This window comes from Puma concolor, chromosome E1 (genome assembly GCF_028749965.1).
Source record: "Puma concolor isolate L17-30 chromosome E1, mPumCon1.1.hap2, whole genome shotgun sequence".
NCBI classification, from domain to species: Eukaryota; Metazoa; Chordata; class Mammalia; order Carnivora; family Felidae; genus Puma; species Puma concolor.
The window spans coordinates 23780721-23806459 of record NC_141680.1 but is presented as its reverse complement, the minus strand read 5'-3'; the positions used below and the strand labels follow the sequence as shown (position 1 = coordinate 23806459).

At 36.3% G+C, this 25739-nt stretch overlaps 1 protein-coding gene and 1 pseudogene across 3 annotated transcripts in view; both read right to left on the bottom strand.

Annotated features, from left to right (window-relative positions):
* TAF15 (TATA-box binding protein associated factor 15) overlaps positions 1 to 25739 on the bottom strand; it is a 29388-nt gene that overhangs the window by 1233 nt on the left and 2416 nt on the right. The window contains exons 2-16 of one of the 3 annotated variants that reach the window (XM_086686668.1): positions 21787 to 21826; positions 20253 to 20304; positions 20081 to 20165; positions 19896 to 19998; positions 17550 to 17743; positions 16136 to 16256; positions 14849 to 14893; positions 8566 to 8600; positions 7914 to 7946; positions 6591 to 6700; positions 5454 to 5583; positions 2415 to 2507; positions 1207 to 1288; positions 1002 to 1090; positions 377 to 893 (exon numbers count right to left, since the gene is read on the bottom strand). In XM_086686668.1, the coding sequence (XP_086542794.1) occupies positions 377 to 893; positions 1002 to 1090; positions 1207 to 1288; positions 2415 to 2507; positions 5454 to 5583; positions 6591 to 6700; positions 7914 to 7946; positions 8566 to 8600; positions 14849 to 14893; positions 16136 to 16256; positions 17550 to 17743; positions 19896 to 19998; positions 20081 to 20165; positions 20253 to 20304; positions 21787 to 21826 (1729 nt within the window). The remainder of the gene's footprint in view (positions 1 to 376; positions 894 to 1001; positions 1091 to 1206; positions 1289 to 2414; positions 2508 to 5453; positions 5584 to 6590; positions 6701 to 7913; positions 7947 to 8565; positions 8601 to 14848; positions 14894 to 16135; positions 16257 to 17549; positions 17744 to 19895; positions 19999 to 20080; positions 20166 to 20252; positions 20305 to 21786; positions 21827 to 25739) is intronic. The other 2 variants (XM_086686669.1, XM_086686670.1) reach the window with 2 other exon arrangements.
* LOC112855678 (U2 spliceosomal RNA) lies at positions 18047 to 18211 on the bottom strand (annotated as a pseudogene).

Sequence of the window (25739 nt, the reverse complement as noted above, 5' to 3'; positions counted from 1 at the left end):
GGGTGGCACGTGTCACATGTGATCTCAGAAAATGCCCCTATGAAAGGTGTGCTCCCCTCACTTAACATTAAGAACCTCTGATTTACATACAGTTTCAAATTACCTCTCAATCTCAATTAACTTTAGCCATGAGAAAATACCACAGCCATATACACACCCTCATACAAATATAGATTTATGAAACAATTTCCAAAACAAAATGAGTTTTAGAAATTTCTAAGCAAGAAAACGAAATGAATCTTCTCCATGAGAGTTTCCAATGAAAAATTCAAGTTCCAAACAACTGGACATTAAGAAAATGTGACAAAAAGGGCTCGGATCCTAAACCCTAGGAGCAGTAAAATAAAAAGATTAACAAGTACATTGTAATACTCACCTTCCTCCCATTTTGCCTCCATAGCCACCTCGGTCTCCTCCATAGCCACCACCACTCCTGTCTCCTCCATAGCCTCCACTTCGGTCTCCACCATAGCCACCGCCGCCACGGTCTCCTCCATAGCCCCCCCCACTTCGATCTCCTCCATAGCCGCCTCGGTCTCCACCATAGCCGCCTCGGTCTCCACCATAGCCGCCTCGGTCTCCGCCGTAGCCACCTCCTCGGTCTCCTCCATAGCCTCCGCCTCGGTCTCCCCCATAGCCTCCGCCTCGGTCTCCTCCATAGCCGCCGCCTCGGTCCCCACCATAACCGCCGCCTCGGTCCCCACCATAGCCGCCCCCACTTCTGTCTCCACCATAGCCACCCCCACTTCTATCTCCTCCGTAGCCGCCGCCACCACTTCTGTCTCCTCCATAGCCACCTCCACTTCTGTCTGCACCATAGCCGCCTCGGTCTCCACCTCTTCCCCCACGACCTCTATAGCCCCTCTCTCCACCATAGCCTCTTCCTCGGAAATCTGCAAGGTAAAAATGCAAATCAGCAAGGCCAGCAGAATAATGTAAAGCACCCTTAATGCTAGTCAGAAGATAAATGCCATGGAATTGCTGTTAAAAAGCTGACCCACCTCCTCCTGAGGGACGAGAATCCTCTGGTCTGGGCTCATTACACTGGTTGCAGGAATTCCTTCGAGCAAAGTTCATATTTCCACATGATCTGAGAAAGGAGGAAAATAAAAATGTTCAATAGTTTCCAATTGATTCAGAACCCCCTCTTGCATCCTCTGACCCCAATCCCAACCCTATTACTGACAAAATAAATGAGATACTTACGGATTAGGGCAAACCCAGTCCCCACTTTTGGGGTCTCCACCTCTCCCCTGAAAGCCTCCACGACCTCTGTATCCTCCACGGCCTGGGGGAAAGAGGAGTAGGGGAAAAAAACTAGCAGTAGACATTAATGAAACAGAGGAAAAGCCAGAGCAAGTACCCATCAATAACTGGGCGGTCACCCCAAAATGAACCCCTTATGGTAGGACCCTGATTCTTTTCATTTGAGGCTTTATTTAGTAAATCCAAGAAATGTGGGAAAAGACCGCAAGCACATAATACAGTGCATTATTTAATGCACTAAAAAACTTCAAAGTCCACTTTCTATAATACCCTCCTTAGTCTGAGAATCTCAGTGATAAAGGCAGAGAAAACATATTCGAAATTTAAGAAATTAAACACAATAGAAATGAATTAAGGTGACGGCAACTGTATCAGGGAATTTATAAACTGGTCAGATTACCTAATTAAGTATCATTTAAGCAACTGTCTCCTGATCTCCATGTGAATAAAAAACTGCTACACAGCTTTCCAAAGGGATTTCTAGAACCTTCTTTCAACTACTTTCTTAGCTATTATGACACCTTATTTACCCAATCTCCTTTCAGTATCCACTCTCACTTTAAGATATAAGGAAAAAGATGGAGTGCCTGGGTGGCTCAGTTGGTTGGAGTGTCCAAGTCCTCATTTCAGCTCAGGTCATGATCCCAGGGTCGTGGGATTGAGCCCTGTGCTGAGCATGAAGCGAGCCTGTTTGGGATTCTCTCTCTCTCTCCCCGCTTCTCCTGTGTGCCTGCACCCTCTCTAATAAATAAAAATTTATTTTAAAAGAATTACAAACTAAGGGGTGCCTGGGTGGCTCAGTTGGCTAAATGTCCGACTTGGGCTCAGATCATGATCTCACAGCTCATGGGTTCAAACCTCACGACAGGCTCTGTGCTGGGAGCTTGGAGGCTGAAGCTGTGTCTCCCTCTCTCTCTGCCCCTCCCCCACTTGTGCTCACTCTCTCTCTCTCTCTCTCAAAAATAAATATTTAAAAAAATAATAATTAAAAACTAAAATAAAATTTTTAAAAATTAAAAAAAAAAAAGATTTAAGTAAAAAAACTTAGGGAGAAAAAGAAGTAGTAATTCACACAATAGAGACAGACCATGGACTCAAATTCAAACCCTCTGTACAATATCCAGGCCTGTGAGCAACAAGTATCTTACCTCGCCGCCCACCTCCACTTCCACCTCCTCTCATGAATTCAGGTCTTCTGGTAGCAAAGGACACTTTAATGATGTTGCCATGGAATTCTTTTCCTAAGAAAAAAAGGACATAATTTTAAAGAAGTGCTACTCCACATCTTACCTCTCAACAAAAATATAAAACTGTCTTGGAAACTTTTAGTTTCAGAGTATTAACAGACATATCCTCACAGAAATTCAAACACACTAGTATTCCAAAGAATCAAGGTAACAGTGTTAAAACATGATTATCATCTATTGAATAGAGCAGATCTGTCACTGGGACCCAGTTACTTTTTACTGAGTAAAAAACCCACATCTAATATTTTTTTTATGGAAAGAGCCAAATGCAAAACCTTGTGTGTAGTATGCTACCACTTCTTTTTTTTTTAATTTTTTTTTTTTACATTTATTCATTTTTGAGACAGAGACAGAGCACAAGCGGGGGAGGGGCAGAGAGAGAGGGAGACACAGAATCTGAGGCAGGCTCCAGGCTCTGAGCTATCAGCACAGAGCCCGATGCAGGGCTCGAACTCACAAATCATGGGATCATGACCTAAGCCGAAGTCAGACGCTCAACCGACTGAGCCACACACAGGCGTCCCAACTACCACTTCTACTTTTTAAAGGGAATTAGTGTGTGGGTGTACACACATACATGTGTACACATACCTTTACAAATACACATACGCTATATATTCACTGCCTATTATGCCTCACTCTCAGCAGGGGAAAGATCACTGGGGATCAAAGGTGGAAAGAAAGCTCATTTTTCACTATACACTTCTGGTACAGTTTGAAACTTTTTTACCATATGCAAGAATTAGCTTTAAAAATAATACATGCAAAAAACTGCATACATATGTAATTACATACATGCACACATACATATATTCTGCAGCCTCACAGCCTTAGAGACAGGAATTAATCTTTTTATTTTGTATTAAACAAGAGAACTGACATATAAGGAAAAGGTACCCAAGGATTTTATAAAATGGTCAGAATTGCAGGAGCCTTAGCTCCCTGACCAAAGCACTCATCATTGCGGCTGGCAACTTTTCACAGTACCAGACAGTATAATATAAGAAGCCACTCACAGATCAGTATTTTCAAAGCTGTATTATGAATGAGCTGAACTATGGAGTTAGGTTTAAGAGGCTCATATGCCCTGTGGGCAACAGGCACAATAATTTTTGAATATGTATGAGCAAAAGAGATTGCTTTTTAATTCACCAAAACTATGGCAAACACAGAAAAGTGAGGAAAAATGGACCTAGCCTTCAATAGCAAGGTGCTAGTCCTGACAGATTAATGCAAAAAGGTAAACAATATTAAGGTGAGGACAGATAGAGAATCCAATCTCATTTTTGAAGAGGAAATGCAATTATGTTTTTCAAAGACACAGGTACAATAATCTCAGAAGTGGAAGGGACCTCAGGTGTCTGTCAATCTAATTAGCATGGTTAAGTCCTTTAGAGACAGTGGAGCCAGACTGCCTCAGTTTGAATCCTGACTCTGTCAATTATGCTATGATCCTGGAAATTAGTATATGTGCTGCCGAAGCGAGCACATATGATCCTGGAAATTATAGAGCTTCTTTGTGCTTTAGTTTCCACATCTATAAAATAATAATACAGGGTTTGTCTCATAGGGTTACTGTGAGGATCAAACTGAGGATCATGTAAAGCTTTTAGAATTATGCCTAGACTATAAACCACAGTTAACATGCAGTGTTACTTCTTATTAGGGTACAAAACAATGAATTTCTAATAACATGGGGAAATGACTATTAAAATGTTAAGTGAAAGAAGCATGAAACAAAACTACATTTGGAATATAATGATAAACTATTTTTAAAATACATTTTAAGAGTGGAAGGAAATGTAAGTAAAAAATATTAGCCAGGGGTGCCTGGGTGGCTCAGTTGGTTAACCGTCCGATTTCGGCTGAGGTCACAATCTCGCGGTTTGTGAGTTTGAGTCCTGTGTCAGGGGGGTGCTGACATCTGACATCTGACATCTCAGAGTCTGGAGCCTGCTTTGGATTCTGTGTCTCCCTCTCTCTCTGCCCCTCCCCTGCTCATGCTCTGTCTCTCTCTGTCTCTCAAAAATAAATAAATGTTTTTAAAAATTTTTAAAAATATATATTATCAGGGCACCTGAGCATCTGACTTTGGCTCAGGTCATGTTCTCACATTTCATGAGTTCCAGCCCTGTGTCAGGCTCTGTGCTGACAGCTCAGAGCCTGGAGCTTGCTTTGGATTCTGTGTCTCCCTCTCTCTCTCTGTCCCTCTCCTGTTTGCTCTCTGTCCTCCCCCCTCTAAAAAATAAACAAACATTAAAAAAAAAATTCTTTTTTAAATATTATCAACGGTTATCTCTGAATAGAAAGGACTGGATGCTTTACTGCTTTCTTCTACTTTCCCATAGTTTATTTTCAGGGGAAAAATGTCTTACTATTTCTTCCAAATATGTATTAACTTTATATTTGAAGGGAAATTAATCTAAATTTACAAAGAACAGATTTAAGCAGGCCAACCCTCTAAATCTCCATCAGAGTGGCTTCAAGCACAAGGCATGATAATAAGGAAATATTTGAGACAAACAAGGAGAGAGCTCATCTACCTCATTTCTAAAGGTATATAAAAACTCTGGCCTGTTTTTTTTTGTTTTTTTTTTTTAACATTTATTTATTTTTGGGACAGAGAGAGACAGAGCATGAACGGGGGAGGGGCAGAGAGAGAGGGAGACACAGAATCGGAAACAGGCTCCAGGCTCTGAGCCATCAGCCCAGAGCCTGACGCGGGGCTCGAACTCATGGACCGCGAGATCGTGACCTGGCTGAAGTCGGACGCTTAACCGACTGCGCCACCCAGGCGCCCCTACTCTGGCCTGTTTTTTTAATAGAATACCCACAAAAGTAAACATGAAAATAACCAGTCTACCAGAATATAGTTTGACTTCAAGACTGGACAACATTTATCCAAACTGCATATTGAAACTGTATGAATGAGGTATATACCATCAAACCAGTCAATGGCTGCCTTAGCTGAAGGAGGGTCATCGAATGACACTGTTGCCTCTCCTTTGGGCTTCCCTGTGTCCTTGTCTGTATACAGATTTATCATTGGTTTTCCAGTCTTCTTATTTGTCTGAGAAACAAACAAGTCGGTATTAGTGTTTTAAGAAAAAGTGATCATAAACCAGATAAAGATTTTTTAAAAAGGAATTCACATATACATACTACAAATACTATGTACCTAATATAAAAATGAGGTTATCTATAGGTTCTGAAAAGGAAAATTCTCTTAAGATACATTAAGTAAAACCCAAGCTATGAAAACAATACATAATATACTGTTTTATCTATGTATAATTTCTTTAAACCCACACAAAAAAATGTAGATAATGCTTCAGGTAAATATGTACCTTATAAAACATTAAAAAAAAGGTCAGAAAGAATGTACACCAGGCAAATTTAACAGACTGCCACTAATGTATACACACTGAAGCTGGCTGGGATGGGAGTGGAAGACAAAGAATGTTTACTCTTCAGAACTGTGTGAATGTTTTACATGTCATGAGTAAAAAATTTCTTAAGAAATTTTAACTCCCAAAGAAAGAAAAAACATGAGTATTACACAGAAACCAAACAAGAACAATTGCAAACTGATTTCAGGCAACTGCTACAATCTACTAACACTATTCTAACTGCTGCTTTCTAGTTGAAAACATGAAAATTACATGCATGAAACAAACAGTACACAAGACACAAGTAAACAATGAATAACATAGTTATGGAATAAAGCATTATATATAGGGCTAATGTACAGCTCGGTTCGCATATATTGGCATTTCAGAATCCATAAAATGTTCTCACAATCTCATTTCGTTCTCACAATTTTAGGACCTAGGCAGAGACTATTTTTAGAGCCCAAGATTGAAAGCTAAAGCTGTGGCAGGCTGTGGAAAGACAAACACAAGGAATAAAATTTTCATGTATTTAGCAAATTTAGCAAAAGGCCTACAGACATGGGTGAGCATGTGTATAAGGGAATTTTAAGAAACAAACCTTGGGCTTACAACGTAATCTATGTATCTTAACTAGAATTTGTTAATAATTATGAGATTTTCAACATAAGCTATACTTTCTACTCACCTTAATAATTCCTATTTGCTTAAAGAACTCCCCTACTTGATCTGTAGACACACCCTCCCCAAGTCCTTGCACAAAGATTGTGTTGTTATCTGAATTATCAGATTCTGAATCTAAGGGGAAAAAAATTATGGTTAATTTTACATATCCTTGGTTTTACTGCATCCTGTTTAGTAATCAAGAGCAATAACTAATTGTCCAATATTCAACTGTTTCTATGACCAAAAGGAAAAAGAACCACTATACAAAAAAATCTTGTATCAACAGGCAAAGTGGTCACCAGTTTTTTGGTAGCAGGTCAATTCTTACAACTAAACTGCAGTTAAAGTAGATCAAGTCCACACTATGTGAAATACAGACCAATTAAGCGAGATCTTAGAAATCTTGCTCTTTAGATTCAGATACAGGCCTAAGTTCATGAAGAGATGAAGAAAGTTAGTATAAATCAGCATTCCTTTCTTTGGAGAGCTTTAACTCTTTATAGCTAATCAATACTTGTAAGGCTCTCTAGGAGAAAATTCTCCAAATCTGACACTTTGGAGTTCCAAGCAAGGCAACCACAACTGCTAGTTTCTTGTCCATTGCAATAAACTTTGTAGATACCAGAGCGTAAGGGCACCTTGACACACACCTTACCTTACACGCACACTTTTGGATTAATACAACAAAGTAAGAAAGGAGTACAAAAATTCGTCCATCAAGGGATAATTCAGAAATTGCCTTCCATATAAAATACTTTGGCATCTTAATAAAAACAAAAGTTCTGATTTCAATATATATTAAAAGTTTTTGCCTCAAATAGATTTTTAATAACTAAATCATAACTCCCAAAAGGCTGCAGGTGGCCTTGAATTTCATTCAAAAATAAAAGCTACATGAAATGGGTGACTTCTGCCTAGAGTAAGACAATTCTCTCAGGTAGGAACTTCGGTTTCTTAAGCCCACTAGGCAGACTACCAATCCAATGCAGTATTTTCTTAAACATAGTTTTTCTACTTCTAATTCCCCAATGACACCAACTCTCTCGTCTGACATGTAGTATTTAAATAAATGTTAATTAGCAATAAAAAATCAAGTTTTTTCTTCACAAAAGAAAAAGCAGAACATGGGAAACCACAAACACAGCAATTTTCCCCAGCAAACTTTCCAATCAATTTCCCTGAAGTTTTCTTTCTGGTATATTTTTAGAAGTGAAGCTCCCCAATTCCGGAAGCACTGTCAAATTAAATCTTCCTCCTGTCTTAACTCCTCCAACTTTTTTTCCTTGAAAAATTGGAAAACTAACAGTCTCTTAATGGCAAAGTCACAAACTACCATAAACCTTACCAGCATCTGGTCTGGGTCCATAATCCCTGTGACCTAAGGGAAAAGAAAAGAAAAAGAAAAAAAAAGCTATTTAAAGCAACTCATTAGAAATCATGAAAAAATAGTAATAAAAACCAAGGCATGAAAAGTCAAAACTTCCAAAATCCTTGAAAGTCAACCATCACAGATTTACAAAGTAAATATATAAATTAAGTTTTATTAAGTTTAAGAAATCAAGATGAAAGTCACTATTTCCTTAAACTTGTCCCAGACAGTACCCGCCACTTTGGCATTATGCTAGTTATCACTTTTGTTAAGCTCTGGTTGTGAAGGCTGATTGGAAAACCCTAATAATTTAAAAACACCATGTCAGCTACCTTTATTAAAAAATGTATTGTCAAAATCCACTGAAAGTCTCATTCATTGGTCACCACAGACTCTTTCATGCAAATTCACTGCGTAGAAACCCACTGGACTGTTTGAGATCAACTTTGACTTTTTAATGTTTTCTTTGACATATATATATGTATATATATTTAATTTTTTTAAAGCACACAACACACACCAGCCTCAACAGAGTAAGAAAGGGCTTAGACTGCGTCTGCGGGATATTGGTGGCTTTTAGATTTATATAGCATTTCCACTGAAACATTTTGGGATACTCAGCACTTACCACCAAAATTTTTGAAGCCACCGCGGTCACCACCACTGCAGAGGAAAAATTGAAGAAATGATTTCTTCCTTAAGTCTCTAATGTGCTGAGCCCTGGGCTCAATCTACACTTAACTGTCATAAGTAGAGCGCCTAGGGAAACAGTAGCACCTCTAACTTTCCAGTAAATTCTATTTCATAGACTCCAAAATGTTTTCACCTAAGTGTTTTCCCAAGAATCTATTTCCACAAGGGTTCCTTTTCAAGTTTACTACAGAATGTATCTAATCTACTTTTAAAATCTTCCCAACCCCACGCCAAAGGGATTCTATTCATATCATAATTTAAATGCTGGAGGCACAGAATGAAGAATGATAAACTAGAGCAAACATTCTTTCCAAGGGGATATTTTTTAAAATATGAGAATAAAGGAAAAAGACTGGAAGAACAATATAAAGCTAGGTTAAGATTTTGATAGCAGAATAGGTGAGGTAAAAACTTTAGTATGTTCTACTGTGAAACCAAATTATGGGTTTTATGAGATTAAAAAAAGGTATAAATATACACAAAAGTGAGCCTGAAAGTAGTCTTAAAAAATCTCAAATCATTCAGAAATCTGATAAAATGAGCACTAAAAGAAAGCATAACTTAAAACGGCCCTCCTATACCCAATATAATATACTAGATCTCCTCATATCAGAGCTACTGAGATTCATGCTGCCAAATGCTCTGTAACACCAATCAGTAGACCAGATCAGAGACAGAATGCAACATACTCCAATATCCCAGCTACCTACAAGAAAATGACTCTATCTGGCATATTTCCGCTACCAGATAAGTCAATAGTCCTTGTGTGTATAAATTTATATAAAAAAATCAAGACACTGTCTAAATACTCATACATTAAAAGCTTTTCTCTTGACTGAAGTAACCCTCTAGAATTCATGTGCTGTCATGGAAATAAAAACACCCAGTTTTCAGATGGTGATATCTAATATTCTACTACAATTAATCTTCTACTATAATCCAAAAAATTAACCCAATACACTAACGTCTCTTCACTGCTTAAAGCCTCTCCTGTAATACCAACGCGGCCCCTTCTAGTCTCTAGGTAGATGGCTTTTCTGAGCCATCCTGAAAAAATCACCCCAACTAAATGAGAAAGCATTCTTCTTTTATAAATCTCTTCTGCTACCTTGATGTAAAAAATATCCCCTTGCAACCAGTTTAGTATAGACACATGCATCTTGATCTGCTATTAATTTTACTTGTTTTCCAGGAAAACCATAAAAAAAAATAAGGCTATTTCAAGGCTATACAGACAATATAAAGCTCTAGTCTTTTATATACATATAGCTTTCCATTGAGTCTCTAAAGACCCCTCTTTGAGAACAGTACCCAAGCTCTCCCTACACTTCTAAACGACCTGTGTATCACCACTTAACTCTTTTAAGAAAGGAGAGCCAACAGAGTATAAACTGCCAAAAATCTTACTATTAGACACCAAAATATCTCTGGTTTCTTCAAAGATGATCATGAGAACTCAAAAAAAATTTTTAAAAGTGAGGAATGAACTAGTGAAAATATCAAGCCCATATTCCTGTCAGGAAGTTAAAGTCCCCAAGATAAAGTAGATTCTTTAAATAGGAAATTTTCAAGTAAGTGCTAGAAGAGACCCCTTTTAATTATTTTGCAGTCATGTTAATATTAACCAAATACCAAACTCTTCATCTGGCCACAGTGGAAAGAAATTTTGCAACTGTATACATCAGCTAATTCCTGTCATTTCTATTCTGGCCAGCAACATAACTTTGAACAATAAAAAAAGCAATATCACTGCAAAATAGAAGTGCTATAAAACAAGTGACATTTGGGCACCTGGGTGGCCCGGTCAGTCAAGCAACTGACTTCAACTCAGGTCATTATCTTATGGTTTGTGAGTTTGAGCCCCGCATCAGGCTCTCTGCTGTCAACAGAGCCTGCTTCAGACCCTCTGACCTCCTCTCTCTCTCAAAACTAAATAAAACATTAAAAAAGTGATATTTGAATAGGTTTATTATTTCCTGTTTCTCCAGAGAATGACATTTTAACTTAAGTCACATATACTGAGCATTTCCTTTGAAAATACAGCAGCTGCTTAAGATTTCAACACAATGGCCATAAATATGAAAACACCATAATCCGTTTGAGAAAGTACTAGTCTTCAAACTAAGAGACTCAGGATATAGTCTTTACTATCACTGATCAATCTTGAAAAATTAGACAAATCCGTAATTCTCCTAGGCTTCAGTATCCTCCTTCACAAAATAAGAGTTTTTACATCCTTGCTGCTACTCAAAGGGTGTTCCAGGGGAAGAACAGTACAGGCAGAGCCTGGGAACATCTTAGAAGAGCAGCATCTCAGGCCTCACCTCATACCTACTGAATTATAATCTGCATTTTAATAAGATCCCCAAGGAATTCACATGTAAAGTTTGAGAAGCACCAGTCTAGATGATCTAGAACTCTAGGTGAAGCTTTCTTTCAAGTTCAAATGTTTCAATCATTTTTCTCTTCACTTATTAAGAAATTTCATATTAACATATTCTATTACAATCCCTTATAAAGAAATTTATTATGGGGCGCCTGGGTGGCACAGTCGGTTAAGCGTCCGACTTCAGCCAGGTCACGATCTCGCGGTCCGTGAGTTCGAGCCCCGCGTCGGGCTCTGGGCTGATGGCTCAGAGCCTGGAGCCTGTTTCCGATTCTGTGTCTCCCTCTCTCTTTGCCCCTCCCCCGTTCATGCTCTGTCTCTCTCTGTCCCAAAAATAAATAAACGTTGACAAAAAAAAATTTTTTTTTTAAAATAAAAAAAAAAAAAGAAATTTATTATATTAAATATACTAAATAAACCTCAAATAGCACTAGAAGATGGGCCTGTGGTTAAGAATCTTTCAAACCTGTAGTCAAGTTTCAAGTCCCTTTTCCATATACTAAGTTAAGGCTTCACTAACCAATTAGGCCAATGAAGTTATGTGAAAATCTAAGCCAAGATGTTACAACAATTTTTCTTCCCAGAAAAAGCAGCAAACCTGTACACATAAAGAATTCCTAAAGTAAAGATATATTAAGGTGAAGTAGTAGAGGTATTTAATGTAGAGTTTACACACTCAAATTTATGGCTGAGCCCCCTGCATAAGAAAACCAACTGTATATTCTTGACTCAACTACAGAAATTGTCCCAAGTTCAAAACCACAATGAGCAGCCTACCCTAAGGTAGACTCTGAGGGTTCTTCCATTGTTACGGTATTACATATTTAGAGAAAATGGTCATTTAATTTCAGATGCTAGTCAAGAAAAAGTTCTTTAACAGAATCTCTACTCCAAATCTTTAATTTAAAAAAAATCTAGGGGCGCCCGGGTGGCTCAGTCAGTTAAACGTCCGACTTTGACTCAGATCATGATCTCGCAGTCCATGAGTTCAAGCCCCACCTCAGGCTCTGTGCTGACAGCTCAGAGCCTGAAGCCTGCTTCAGATTCTGTGTTTCCCTTTCTGTCTGCCCCTCCCCCACTCACACTCTGTGTGTCTCTCTCTCAAAAATAAACATTAAAAAAAAAAATCTAAATATATCTATTCAAAGACTTAAACAGCCAAAAAGTAAAAGGACAATACAGAAAATTCTGTTCCCAGAAAATCCATTATCTAGAGAGAAAAAGGGACTTAGCTAAAATTTTTAAAAGATCAGTTAAAAACAAACAAACAAAAAAAACAACCACCGTGCTTATACTTTCATAGTAGTAAATCCAAAATACAATTTTTTAGGTGTGAAGAAGACTAACACTAATTCCAAATGTAAATGATTGGATGGATTTAAATACCATTCTCAACACTAGATATATTTATGTTTTATTTCCTCCCATATCTTGTATTATGTGGTAAAAAGGCTCTCTGGATTCAACATTTACCCACATTTCAGAAAGCCAATATATCTATCATTCTAGAGCTACACTGTCCAATACAGTATTCAATAGCCACCTGTGGCTAATAATCATTTGAAATGTGGACAGTCTAAACTGAAATGTAAATATAAAAAAAAATAAACATTTAGATGCACTCTAAATATAAAAATACAAAATGGATTTCAAAGTCTTAGTATGAAAAAAGCAATGTATAACCTCCATAATTTTTGTACTGATTACATGATAAAATATTTTGGGTATGTTAGATTAAGTAAAATATATTATTAAAATTAATTACACCTGCTTACATTCTTTTAACATGCCTACTAAAAAATTTTAAATTACACAGGGCACCTGGATGGCTCAGTCAGTTAAGCGTCCAACTCCTGATTTCAGGTCAGGTCATGATATCATGATCCGTGAGATCAAGCCCCATGCCAGGCTCTGCGCTGATAGTGCAGAGCTGGCTTGAGATTCTCTCTCTCTCTCAAAATAAATAAACTTAAAAAAATTACATATGTGGCTCACATTTGTGACCCATATTACATTTCTATTGGGCAGTGCTTTTCTAGACTATCACCTGAACATTTTAAAGGGAACTAATCAAAAATTCCTGTAAGACACTCAAAATTCAAGATGACTTTTTTTTTTTTTAAGCTTAAGATATTAAAGCCTGAAAAGAGTTACTTAATTTGATGACTTAATCATGAAAAATGGCAATCTATAAAGTTCTGGCAATTTTGCAATGCATTCATCACAATGCTGAAGTTAAAAACACATAGAGATCTTACAGCCTTAAGCTTCTAGTCCACTAAGTGATCAATTTTAAATGACAATTAGATATTCATTCTTTTTTTTTGCTGCAACTGCTTTTTCAAGAAAAACACTGTTTCCTATAGTCCCTATAATTTTCACACATTTTCTTTCATATTTGGAAAGCTGACAGCTTTTTTGGTTTGTATTCTTCCTCTAGCCAAGCAATCATACAACCTGAGTCTAAGAATACCCCATCCTTTACAACATATCCCACACTCACCCACAAACCATGCCCCTTCTTCTTTAAATATAAACCTAACTAATGCCAGATATTCTTCAAACAGCCCTGAAAGGATTGTATTTTCAACCTTGATGTAATTTTTTTAAGTAAGATGATTAGAAACACAAATGGGAGTGTTGATGACGACTAACAAAAAATGTTTGGATATTTTTGGTACTTAAATATAAAACCAAGTGTGAAAAAAAAATCCTGAAACTGGGCATTTTTACTCTAATTCCAAATACTTTATCCCGGGGCGTCTGGGTGGCTCAGTCGGTTAAGTGTCCGACTTCAGCCAGGTCACGATCTCACGGTCCGTGAGTTCGAGCCCCGCGTCGGGCTCTGGGCTGATGGCTCAGAGCCTGGAGCCTGTTTCCGATTCTGTGTCTCCCTCTCTCTCTGCCCCTCCCCCGTTCATTCTCTGTCTCTCTCTGTCCCAAAAATAAATAAACATTGAAAAAAAAAAAATTAAAAAAAAAAATACTTTATCCCTATAAATAAGCTAAAAAGCACATCTTGAGCAAGATATTGTAACACATGAAAATCACATGAACTTCAAATTTCCATATCCGTACATGAAGTTTTACTGGAACACAACCATGTTTATTTATATATTGTCTATGGCAGCTTTGGTGCTACAAGGGCAGAGGTAAGCAGTTACAACAGAAACCATATGGCCCAAAAAGCCTAAAATATTTACTACGTGGCCTTTCATATAAAAAATTTACCAACCCAATACAAAGAATAATCATCATCCACGTGGATTTCTAAAAAAGGCCCTTCATGAACATGCCATCTACTGGCTTGGGGGGGTGGGTATAGGTAACAACTGGACAAGACCCCCTCCCCCAATCCTACCATAAACTAGATCAGTATCATTTTACCTAAGATATAGTGGGCTTCTACATAAGATACTGTATGAAGAGATTCTAAGCCTAAATACAATTTGAAAATCAAAAACTTAGTTCATGAAAAATTATACTGAAATATGTTGCCAAGGAAATTATAAAGGTGATTAAAAATAGGACTCTCAAGTTGGTTATGGTATGGAGCTTCCCTTTTCTATTAAGAGGTTCATTCAAGGCCCTTTCAAATCTCTGATTCTAAGATGAGTCATCTCTCAAAGATGAAAATGTATTTTTAAAGATTTCCCTACCTGCCTCCTCCTGAAAAGTGGGATTCTACCATTTTCAGACACTGTCATAGTTTAATAATTTATAGCATACAGCTTCCTTATGAAGAAAATTAAACCTATGATATCCTGCAAAACATGTAGCATTCCAAAGAAGCCAATTATCTAAAACATATTAGCTGGAAAATTAAATATACCTGTTGGTTATCTTGTTTGGGATTCTGTTTGAGGTGAAAGGGAGGCTATTAGGTAGAAAGTAAGCACCATGTCACTTAACACTGTTCACTTACATCCACATGATGGCAGGCTGCTCACTTTGATAATGAAGAGCACACAATAACATATTTGTATATTGTAAACTGACTTTGGTTATCAATCAAAAGACTTAATATTCAGTCTTATAAACGTTTACCAAGTAAGTTTAGGCTTTAGTTTTTCCATAATATCAATACACTGAATACTAAACACAGAGAAATACAAGTCAGTGACCAAACTCCTGGCTCACTTGAAGAAATAACAATGCTGTATGTCTCTCAGGTCAGCTGAGGGGACAGACAGTCCCTAAGATGCAAAAGAGTGAACTGGTACTGATATATTATTAAGTGTCAGTTAACAGGCTACTAACAATTTCAATTCCCAAGGAACACAGTTATCTTTTAAGGCCTGTGTACTTTACACATGAATTTGCAACCTGAAAACCTCATCTGAGTGTCCTCAACAAATGTCAGTTATTTTTTCATTCTTGTTTTTAGGGCCAAAGTGCCAAATTTATAGATATATTTAAAAGTAATTTTAAAACCAACTTCATAACATATACCAAAATTAAATACCAAAACCTGATAAAACTAGCAATAGGGAAAAGGGAAGCTGGAAAAGAAAAGCTGAATTTACAAGTCTTCTTTTCCACAGCTTAGTCTGAACAAAATACATAATGACAGGGAATGCTGCACTAATTATTCCAATAATTATTTACTAAAGAAGGGAGACCAAATAGTTTAATTACAAAAATCTTTCTCATTTGCCAACCCCACATTTATATTCTATCACCTAATATTTTCTCTTCCCAAGGGGATTCAAGATTAAGGAACAGCTTCTCTGCACTCCAATCTAAAATTAACTTACCTTTTATTTTTTACATATATTATACTTGGATTTCCCAGAGTCATCATTTAAAGGAGTTTAGACTCTATAGCTCTGGCAGGAAAAACATATTAAGTGGTTTAATCACAACCAAAATGGGAATGTTCTCCACTGGTGTTTAATATACACCACATAAACGAACTACTAACACAGCCTATCCTCAGGTAATTTATGTGACATCTGAAGACTGAAAATCAATTTTGAGTTTCTGCCTTCTTCTCTAAAACATAATCTACTTAAGCCTCTTAAATCAGATGCTGGAATCAAACCAGCTAAGTAAAGCCACAAAAATTTTAAAAAATTAAAGAGAGAAGGAATGTAGGCACCTATACCTAAATACTTACCTTGATCCTGTCATAGGACCTCTTCCATCCTTGTCATATCCCCCACGCCCTCTACCTCCTCCCTGTGACCCGCCATATCCTCTATTATCTTCTCCATACCTACTCACATCACGACGGTCATCTACAAAAAAATAATAATAATAATATACACATGAATAAATAACCATGGGTCATTTCTGACAAAGGCTTCCCATAACATAATCTTGAATGGCTCTTTAGGTTATACATTATATTCTTTGGAATATGGCACATATATACAGAATTCAAATGCAAGCCATCAAAAAAACATCTGGAATTAAATGTGTTTGGGAACTGTATCTGTGTCAAATTCCGTCCTGCTACGTAGTCAGATAACAAAATGGTGACATGGATATCACCACTTGATGTGATGGTGATGAGGAATAGCTAAAGTGCAACATTAGGTACAGAATCTTAATAAATTAGATGAAAAGCATAACCCTAATCTTTTTTTTAAAAAATTTTTTTTTCAACGTTTATTTATTTTTGAGACAGAGAGAGACAGAGCATGAATGGGGGAGGGGCAGAGAGAGAGGGAGACACAGAATCGGAAACAGGCTCCAGGCTCTGAGCCATCAGCCCAGAGCCCGACGCGGGGCTCGAACTCACGGACCACGAGATCGTGACCTGGCTGAAGTCGGACGCTTAACCGACTGCGCCACCCAGGCGCCCCGAGCATAACCCTAATCTTAAAAAGTTATTTCTTCACCTCAAAAATACTTAAATGTAAATCAAGCAGGGACAAGAAATAACGATTTTAAAACTGAGACATATTCAGTGAATATGTTCACTGAAGATATTCAGTGAATAAGCTTCCACTTTTACTCATTCGCTTATTTATTCAATTATTCAACAAATATTTATTAAGCACTTACTATGAACCAGGCTCTATAGTAGGTAATGAAGGTACAAATGAGTAAGACAGGACTTGTGCCCTTGAAACATGGGACAAATTCCTAAATATCAGTGGTATAGTCTAAGTGCTACAGGAAAACAAGTGAAAGAAGGGCTGGTCCTTCTTAGATGAGGTGAGAGAAGGTTAATTACTGGTGATTAGTTTCTCTATTATCAGGTATACCTGATAGGTAGTTTCTCTATATCAGGTATACCACCACTACCAAAACAATGGTAGCAGCAACATTGTCAAATGATCAAAGTTAACTGACACAACAAAGGAAATTCAGGTAATCAATCATCAAAAAGTCATATGACCATTTGGGAGTTTCTGAGAAATTCAGAAATGGAAATCCAATAAACTAGTTTTAATGGCCATAAGAAAGAAGAACATATATTCAAGGTCACTCTGAATTTATACAAACAACTAAAATCCTGTAGGTCTTTTAATCCAGAACTCAATGTAATTCTGAGAGGAAAAAAGAAAAATAATATATCATACCTTGTGTGTGGTGGCTGTAATTCTCTCTTTGTGAATGATAGGACTGCTGGTTTTGATTATAGGAATCATGTTGCTGACCATAATTTGACTGCTCATCATATGAACCTTGATGTTGATCATAGCCTGACTGCTGGTCATACGAATCTTGTTGACCATAGTCTGACTGGTCATACGGAGGTGCTCTTCCACCTTGGCTAAACAGAAATCAAGAATTGGAAATTTATAGAAGGATTATGTTCACTGTAGCAAGTTGACTGAGACTGACAGAAGGGACCTGACCAGCTAGACCTCAACCATATTTAATACTACTTTCTGATGCAAAGGATTTAGTTCTTTTATCTACAAAATCTCCTTATCACCAGTGGAATGGCCTTCAAACCAATTGCACTATCACTGAAGAAATCCCACATTATGAGGAAAACCACATGCACCTCTGAAAACACTGGTAAAGCAAAAAATCACTATGCCTCTTACCATCTCCTTGAATTTAAAAAAATTAAAGGTGCCACAAAGTACAGTAATATGTCTCTAACAAATATATCACAAGTGCTGAGTCCTTTTAACAGTTACACTAAAAAGCTCTGTCATTTAACAACGTTATCTCATAATATTTGGGGGACTATTCTCTTCACTTGATCTTAGCCAAAAGGCCGAGAAGCGATGGGGGGGGGGGGGGGGGGAGGGGACTATTCTCTTATAATTATCTTTACAACCTATATTACATTCTCCTAAATATCTTCAATGATAGCTTTCAGATTTTTAGAGGAAGGAACTTGCTTTGTGATGCCATTTTTTTTTTTTTACACCTGAAAATAGTCTACCAAATAATGAGACTACTTTCTTATTATCTCTGGCAATTCAAAAAGAAATTTCTAGGTATGTTCTGAGCAACAGGACTATTAATTACCTGTTCTCAGGATGGGGATGTTAAAAGGAACGTTTAAATTGGATTTGAGTTCTAATGTTTACTTTTACAAAAAGGGAACAAAAAACCTCATAACTTAATAGTCACATCTTATTCTGCATCAGATGAGAAGAATCTAATAAAGATTAGTATGTTCCCCCAACTCTGTACCCAAAGCACATCACATCAACAGTCAGAACCCTAGTGCTTCATCTTTTTTTTTTTAATTTATTGATTTTGAGAGAGAGTGAACGGGCAAGGCAGAGGAGAGAGAGCATCCCAAGCAGCCTCCATGCTGTGAGCAAAGCACCCGACGTGGGGCTTGACCCCCCAAACCGTGAGATCATGAAATGAGCCAAATTCAAGACACTTATCTGACTGAGCCACCCCGGTGCACCTAGCACTTCCCATTAAAATGGTGGTCAGACCAAATCTAACACATTTCTTTGGTTTGCATTTACATGTATGCTTCCAAAAATGCATCCTTATAAAAGGATTCTTCTAAATTTAAAACTAACCAACAGGGGTTGAAGAGATCTTCCTTCTACTCTATTTTTCTACTTTTCAAAACACTTTCATATCTATAACACTGACAATGCAACCTCATAAATCTTTTCCCAATGTTCATACTTAACTGAATTTCACTTAGAATAATTTTTTTCACTGCAGACAGAATACTAGTAAGCTCAGTTTTTGCCTCATTTTTCAGCTATGTAACTTAACAGCTTACATAATCTTAATAACTTCTCTTTACCTCTGCAAAATGGGGATAATTACTGACACTATGTCACAGTGGTTAAGGATAAATTAAGGAATGCAAAAGCATTTTAGAAAATGTAAAGCACAATAAAAAAAATTAAGTTGCTATCACTAAAATTAGTAATAAGAACAGCCTCCTCTCATCTGAAACTTAAAAACTATAAAACCAAACCCCCCCCCAAAAAATACTTAAACCTGTAAACTTGCTGGTATGTATTTACCTACCTATATTAATAAAATATCTTTAGAGTATCTGAAATATGTGGATAGGTTTTGGCACTTTTTAAATATTTTTGTCCCTAAAAAGGTAATAAAGGTAATACATTAAAATGGCTAAAAAATAAAATGGAAATAAAAGTAATCACTGAGAAGTGTCCTTTTATAGCTAGGTTTTTATTTAATCTCAGGTATAAAGCAGAGGTCAAAATTTTCCTTTTTAACATTTAAATCATGTGCATTTACATACACCTCAACAGTAATTTTACAAATAACCACATCATAAGAATCAAATGACATTGGTGACAATTTCCACATTTATAACACAAAACTATGAAATTCATACTTCATCAAAACTTTTCTGAAAAAATGTTTAAAGCTAGGAATTTGATGGCGAAGTCTATTTAATACCCGAAGTGTTATTTCCACTGCCCGACATAATCTCAGTGCCTTTACTGTTTCCTTACCCTCCTGATGATTCCGTGTTTTGCTGTCCCTGGTTATTATAAGACTGCTGGCCATATGAGCTCTGCTTTTGATTCTCATAACCACTGTAGGACTGTGAATAACCTAAGGTTGGATGGATATACCATTTAGTAAATGATCTGATTTTTAAATTTCTAAAATAGCAAATTTAACAAACAAGTCTAACCTGATTGGCTTTGTCCATAGCTGGAGTAGCCGCCATAGTTCTGTCCATATGAGGTATCAGTAGTTTGTCCATAGCCAGAATAGCTCTGAAATTTAGGTAAATACAAGTTTCATCACCTACTTAAAATAGGAATAATTATTTATGAAACACATTAATTTATATTTTAACCTACTTGTGGTGCTTGTCCATAACCTTGGTTGCCTTGATTTCCATAGGAAGAATAACTGTAAAAGAAAAATGTACTATTTGAAAGAGATGTGCTAGAATTTTAAAAGCTTAAAAACAAAACCAAAGAAAGCCCTATCTTCATTTTCAACTTTCAACTCCATACAAGCTTTTCTTCTGAGAAATTGTCAATCTGCCTCCAAGAGTCTAAATTTAAAGGTGGTGACCAAAGAGTGTAAAGACATAAAGGAAGTCACTCCCAGACCTCCTGAATGCCAAACAAGCACCAAAAGTTTCACTCTAACAATATCCCACAAATAAAACTTCACTAGAGCTAGAAAATCTCAAGAGAATTATACCTGCGTGTGGGAGTGACTACATGGAAGCAAAACCCCTAATATCTGAAGCAGAAAAATGAGGACTTTTTAAGTTAGTGCTTTCATCAAATTAGCTATGTTTTTACAGGTTAATTTCTTCCTACCATCTGCCTTAAATCTGCCTTTATCTTCCTAGAAAAGGCACCATAGGCACTAAAAGTCCAATTTTTGTGCCTCAGTAGAGACATGTGTATCTTCTGAGTCTTATCACTGAATGAAATTATATTGTGTCATTGCACAGCCTAGCATATAGTTCGTTGACTAAATAAATGTACCTTCCTCAGAACTGAATTTTCTTCAATTTTATAGCATGTAAACCCTAACAAGTCAGAAACAAACTTTCTGAATATATGCCTGCCAAAATAAGATAAAATATTTGCAAAAAAAAAACAAAAAACACCTTATTATTCTATAACTATCAAGTACTAACACAATTTTACTTTATAAAATACATTTCAGTGAATAAACATTTGCTAGTTGCCTATTATAAGGTTAGCACTATCTTAGGAGAATAAAAAAGTCAAACTAGTTTTGTTTTCATGGAGCTTAAAACCTGACGACAGAAGATACCTGAGATGCTATTCTGAGTATCTCACATTGAGCTGCAAAACATTTATAGTGCAAGATGAAGACTGTGTTCCTGGCACGTAAAAGAACCCTACTGCATGTATATGGTCACATAAAAACAGACTTTTCTTTTTACTGTGAGCATGGTAAGAAGTCTTTTTAAAATGCTAAGCATTTCTATTACAGTGCTTCAAGAAAATCTGCTCTGAAAAAAATATTAGCATTTTATACAACCAAAAACTGAAATGCTTTCTCTAAAAACTTGTAATATTGGTTGAATTGTTTAAATCCTTTTAAGGACTTAAACTACTTTTTTAAAATTTCCTAAAGAAAACAATCTTTAAAATACCTATGAGATTTGTCTTAATTTCTAGGGGGTATCTGAATTTACTGATTCAAGCAGGCTTTTTTTTAAAAAAAAAGGAAAAATTGTTTTAGTATGTATGTACACAGTCTGACTCTTTTCCTTGACAAGCTAATATTTAACTCTTTTAGAAATCCAGATACCAAATCTCAAAAGGAAACCCTAACTAAATTCATCTTTTTTTCCTCAGTTCTACTCTTACATGGTATTATTAAAATATACGTATACTTTACCTTTGCTGCTCACCCCCAGACTGCCCGTAACTTCCAGAATCTAAAACACATAAAAAGAATTTTAAATCTTATTTAAAATTATGCTTCCCTCAAAGGCTGAGTTTAGCTCTTATAGATGAAATGTGATTAAGAAAATGTCATAAATATTAACTACAGAAGGAAAACTAGTTAAAAATACTGTGGAAAGATTTGTTTACATCTTTGAAAACAACTACTCTACAAATGTGTCCTGACGGTCACAAGAACCAAGCAAACAAATGTAAATCAGTGAAAAATCCATCCTTTTAACAAAAACTCAAAGCTCAAGCTATCTCTGTGTACAAAAAGACATCTACTGAAACTAACCAAGACCAAATGGGGGCAGGGGAAGACATACACTCTGACGAGATAAATCCCCAGGATTACACTGACTTGCATATCCTCACCAGCCCAACATATATACCTTTCCCCTGTACTAGACTGCTCTGGCTGTCAGCAGCAACAAACAGATCTCCGACAAAAGCAGCTAAGTTAGTTGTTTATCCTCAACTTTACCAAGCTTTCAGGGACTTGGCCAATCAGTATACCAACTCAGCAATACCTACTTCCAGCTTCCTTTTTGGCAACAAAAGATACCAAGGAAGGCATGAATTAAGTACGGCAAAAAAAATTTTTTTGAACTATGAGCTTTTTCTTCATACTTCAAAATGTCACTTATATCATAAACTTTTGAAGAGGCTCTCTCCTTTAGGTTTCTACTCAGTGTCAAATTAATGACCTAAGTTTATTAGCGATGAATAAGAGTAATATTATATGAAATACTCTTTCAGCTGCAAAAAATGACTGTCTGAAACTGCTGACCATTAGGCACAACCTCATCTGATATGAAACAAAATCGTTTGCTGTCAAACAGTTCTGAAAACCACCAGAAATCAAATCAGTGACTTTTTCATTCAATTCACATTAAGCTACAATATGAAAACATTGCCAATGGCAGTTTAAGGTGACATCAGATCTGCCACTTTTCTGTAGTAGAGATCTGCAATCAGGCTGAACAAATTACTTTTAAAATATTTATTGCTTTTAAATATTAATAGTTAATATTTTCATTTCAAGAATATTGAATGAAATCTTAACTACTTCTATGAATGTAAAAGACAGAAGGCTGAGATGAAAAAGAAAAAAACTGCATCACTACCACACCCATAATAAAATTATCAGACTTCTAGCTAATGACCAAATAAAATGCGAAAAGGACACAGAATCTAAATGGACCATAAAGAGATTAGATGCATCTACCAAATGAGAAATTAGCTTCAACCAAGTCAGAAACTGGAAAGGATTATGAAAGTGGTGGAAATATATGAGTAAAACTGAAGTTACTCCAGGCATAAATGAAGCTTTAGCTTCAATTATATCCTAAGGCATGGATGTGGGTTCTCTCAATGACATACTTGTTTATTAGCCTTTGGCTCAAGCAAAATTATAGAAGTACACAGCATATAGGTCATGTGACCCTTGTTCAAATCTAATGAGTCTATAATTTTAACCCAATCATTTCATTCCTCTGAAACTACAAATCTGACTTCTTTAGCTGGCTGACTTTAAAACTCTGGAAGATATAACATATTGACCAATAAACACAGCCTTTAGTATAAATACTTGAGTGAGAAAGTACAGATGTTTTACACTCATCAGAGAAAATGAGTTTCTTTAATAGCATTTCAAACCACTACTCACTGAGTACTTGACACTTGAGCCCTGTGTCTAAATCCATGATTTAGAAATGCTTTCATTTCCAAATGTATAGGGTTTTGATTCTCTTTGTTTTTGTCTAATTATATTCCATTGTGGCTAAAAAAGTATTTTGTTATTATTCTTGGTACTTATTAGGATTTGCTGTTTGTTTTTTCCCTTGGTAAATACTTTACTTGCATAAATGGCCCTCATGTGCTTGAAAAGAACTGTGTATTAGCTAAATGTTGAATAAATTCTCTAAGTCTAGATATTTGTTCATTGTATCATTCATACCCTTCTTAACACTTGGTCTGCCTAATCTATTACAGAGAAAGGTATGCTAGAAAACTTCCATCTGACCATAGATTTGTTAGGGTTTTTTTTTGCTTTCTATATTTTGAGGTTATATTGTTAGCCACATAAAAGTACAAATTTATATATTCCTGATAAATTCCGTTTTAACACTGCATGAAGAGCGTAATTAAAAATGTCCAAACTTTATTTTGACTGGTAACATACCTAAACAGCATCTTGCTTTTGGTGGGTGTTTGCCTGGTTAATCTTTTTCTGTCTCTATACCTCCAACATTCTTGTTTTAGGTGTATCATTTCTGAACATAACAGATCTTTTTTCCCCCAATGTGAAATCTTTCTTTCAACTGGTGTTTTCATACTTTTACTATTTATTCCTACACACCTATATTAGATTTTTCTACCTACTGGGGTTTTCTTTCTCCTTTAACTCCTTTCCTGCCTCCTACTGGATTTTCTTTACTCCTTTTTCCCCTACTGCTTTAAAAGTTAAACATTCAATTTGTTCTCTCAATAAGTTACCGTTCATAATTTAATGTTCAATTTTTAACATACATTCTGGACAAAATTCACAATCTCCAACCTCTACTAGAATCTTAATACTATAATGGCAATCACAGACTTCACTTTTGCTTCCATTTTTTAACGTCCAAATGTAATCATTTTAATCTTTGATGTTCCATACGATCAATATTTGCTTTTTATTTACTGTGTTTGCTTCTTGTATACTGTTTTTTGCATCCTGTTTCCCTTTTCTGGATTCACTAGTCCTTGGATCAGTTCATTTTCTGGCTTCTTAAAACTTTTAAGTCTACTACCATTTTCGTATTTATTGATATTTCATAATCTGCAATTTCACATCAACATATATCGTTATTAATTGGTTTTTATGTTCCATGCTTGGGACTGCTGCTTTTTGACCCAAAATATTCATCAATCTTGGAAAATTCCCAACTATAATAGTGATTCCTCGCCATGTTCTTAGCAGACACATTATACGCATATTAAATGACAGGACTTCTCAATCTGTTTCTTGTTTTTCATCTCTTCCTTCTGAACTGAATTGTGGGTAATTAGAGGTCTTCCACTTCACTAATTATTTCTTCTGCTAGATCTGCAATTCAACTTATGCATTATTTCTATTTCTAGAAGATATACTTGGTTCTTTTTGTATCAGCATGGCCTTTCTTCAGAATGTCTTGGTCTTAAAGTTGACTCCTTTAGGTTTTTAATAATTTTAAGCATATTTGCTTTCAGATTACCTGTAGGGGTTCTAATTCCATTTGTCACAAACCATCATTTTGGTGAACTGTTTCAAGTTCTACAACTTTTTACTGTGAATTCATCTTTTGCAAGGCTTATTTTTTATAGAAGATTCCTGTGACCTATGCTGTGAAGTTTCCACCAAAAAAAAGCTTTTCGTTTGTTTCTACGAGGACCCCCCAAAGTTATTACCAGCCCAGAACCAATTTTTGTTAATTTCTTGGCTTAAGTTTTCCTGGAGTCCCATACCTAGCTTAAACGTACACCCAAATTGTATGAAGCAGTTCCCAGGTTACAAGCTATCAGGACAGACTTTTTTTCATTCAGGGCCCAAACTTTGCTATCCGTTATGCTGATAAAAAGTTTTTTTCTAGTTAATCCTTTCACTGAAGTCTTTCAAACATATACGTTATATGTAAGGTCTCAGTTCCCATTACTTGGCTCTAATAGTCTCAAGGCTCCATCTCCTACCCTTAGTCACTTGGGTAATAAAACCCAAGTCTCTAAATGATGAGACCTACACCCTCCTCCTCTTCAGGGCAACCATCAAGTTAGCCATATCCGGCTTCTACTTCATTTCTGGCAGCTAGGTCTTGCCCTTTCTTTTTTTGTAAATTCTTGCATCTTTAAGTGTTTGTAGATAGAGGATTTTCAATTTATTTT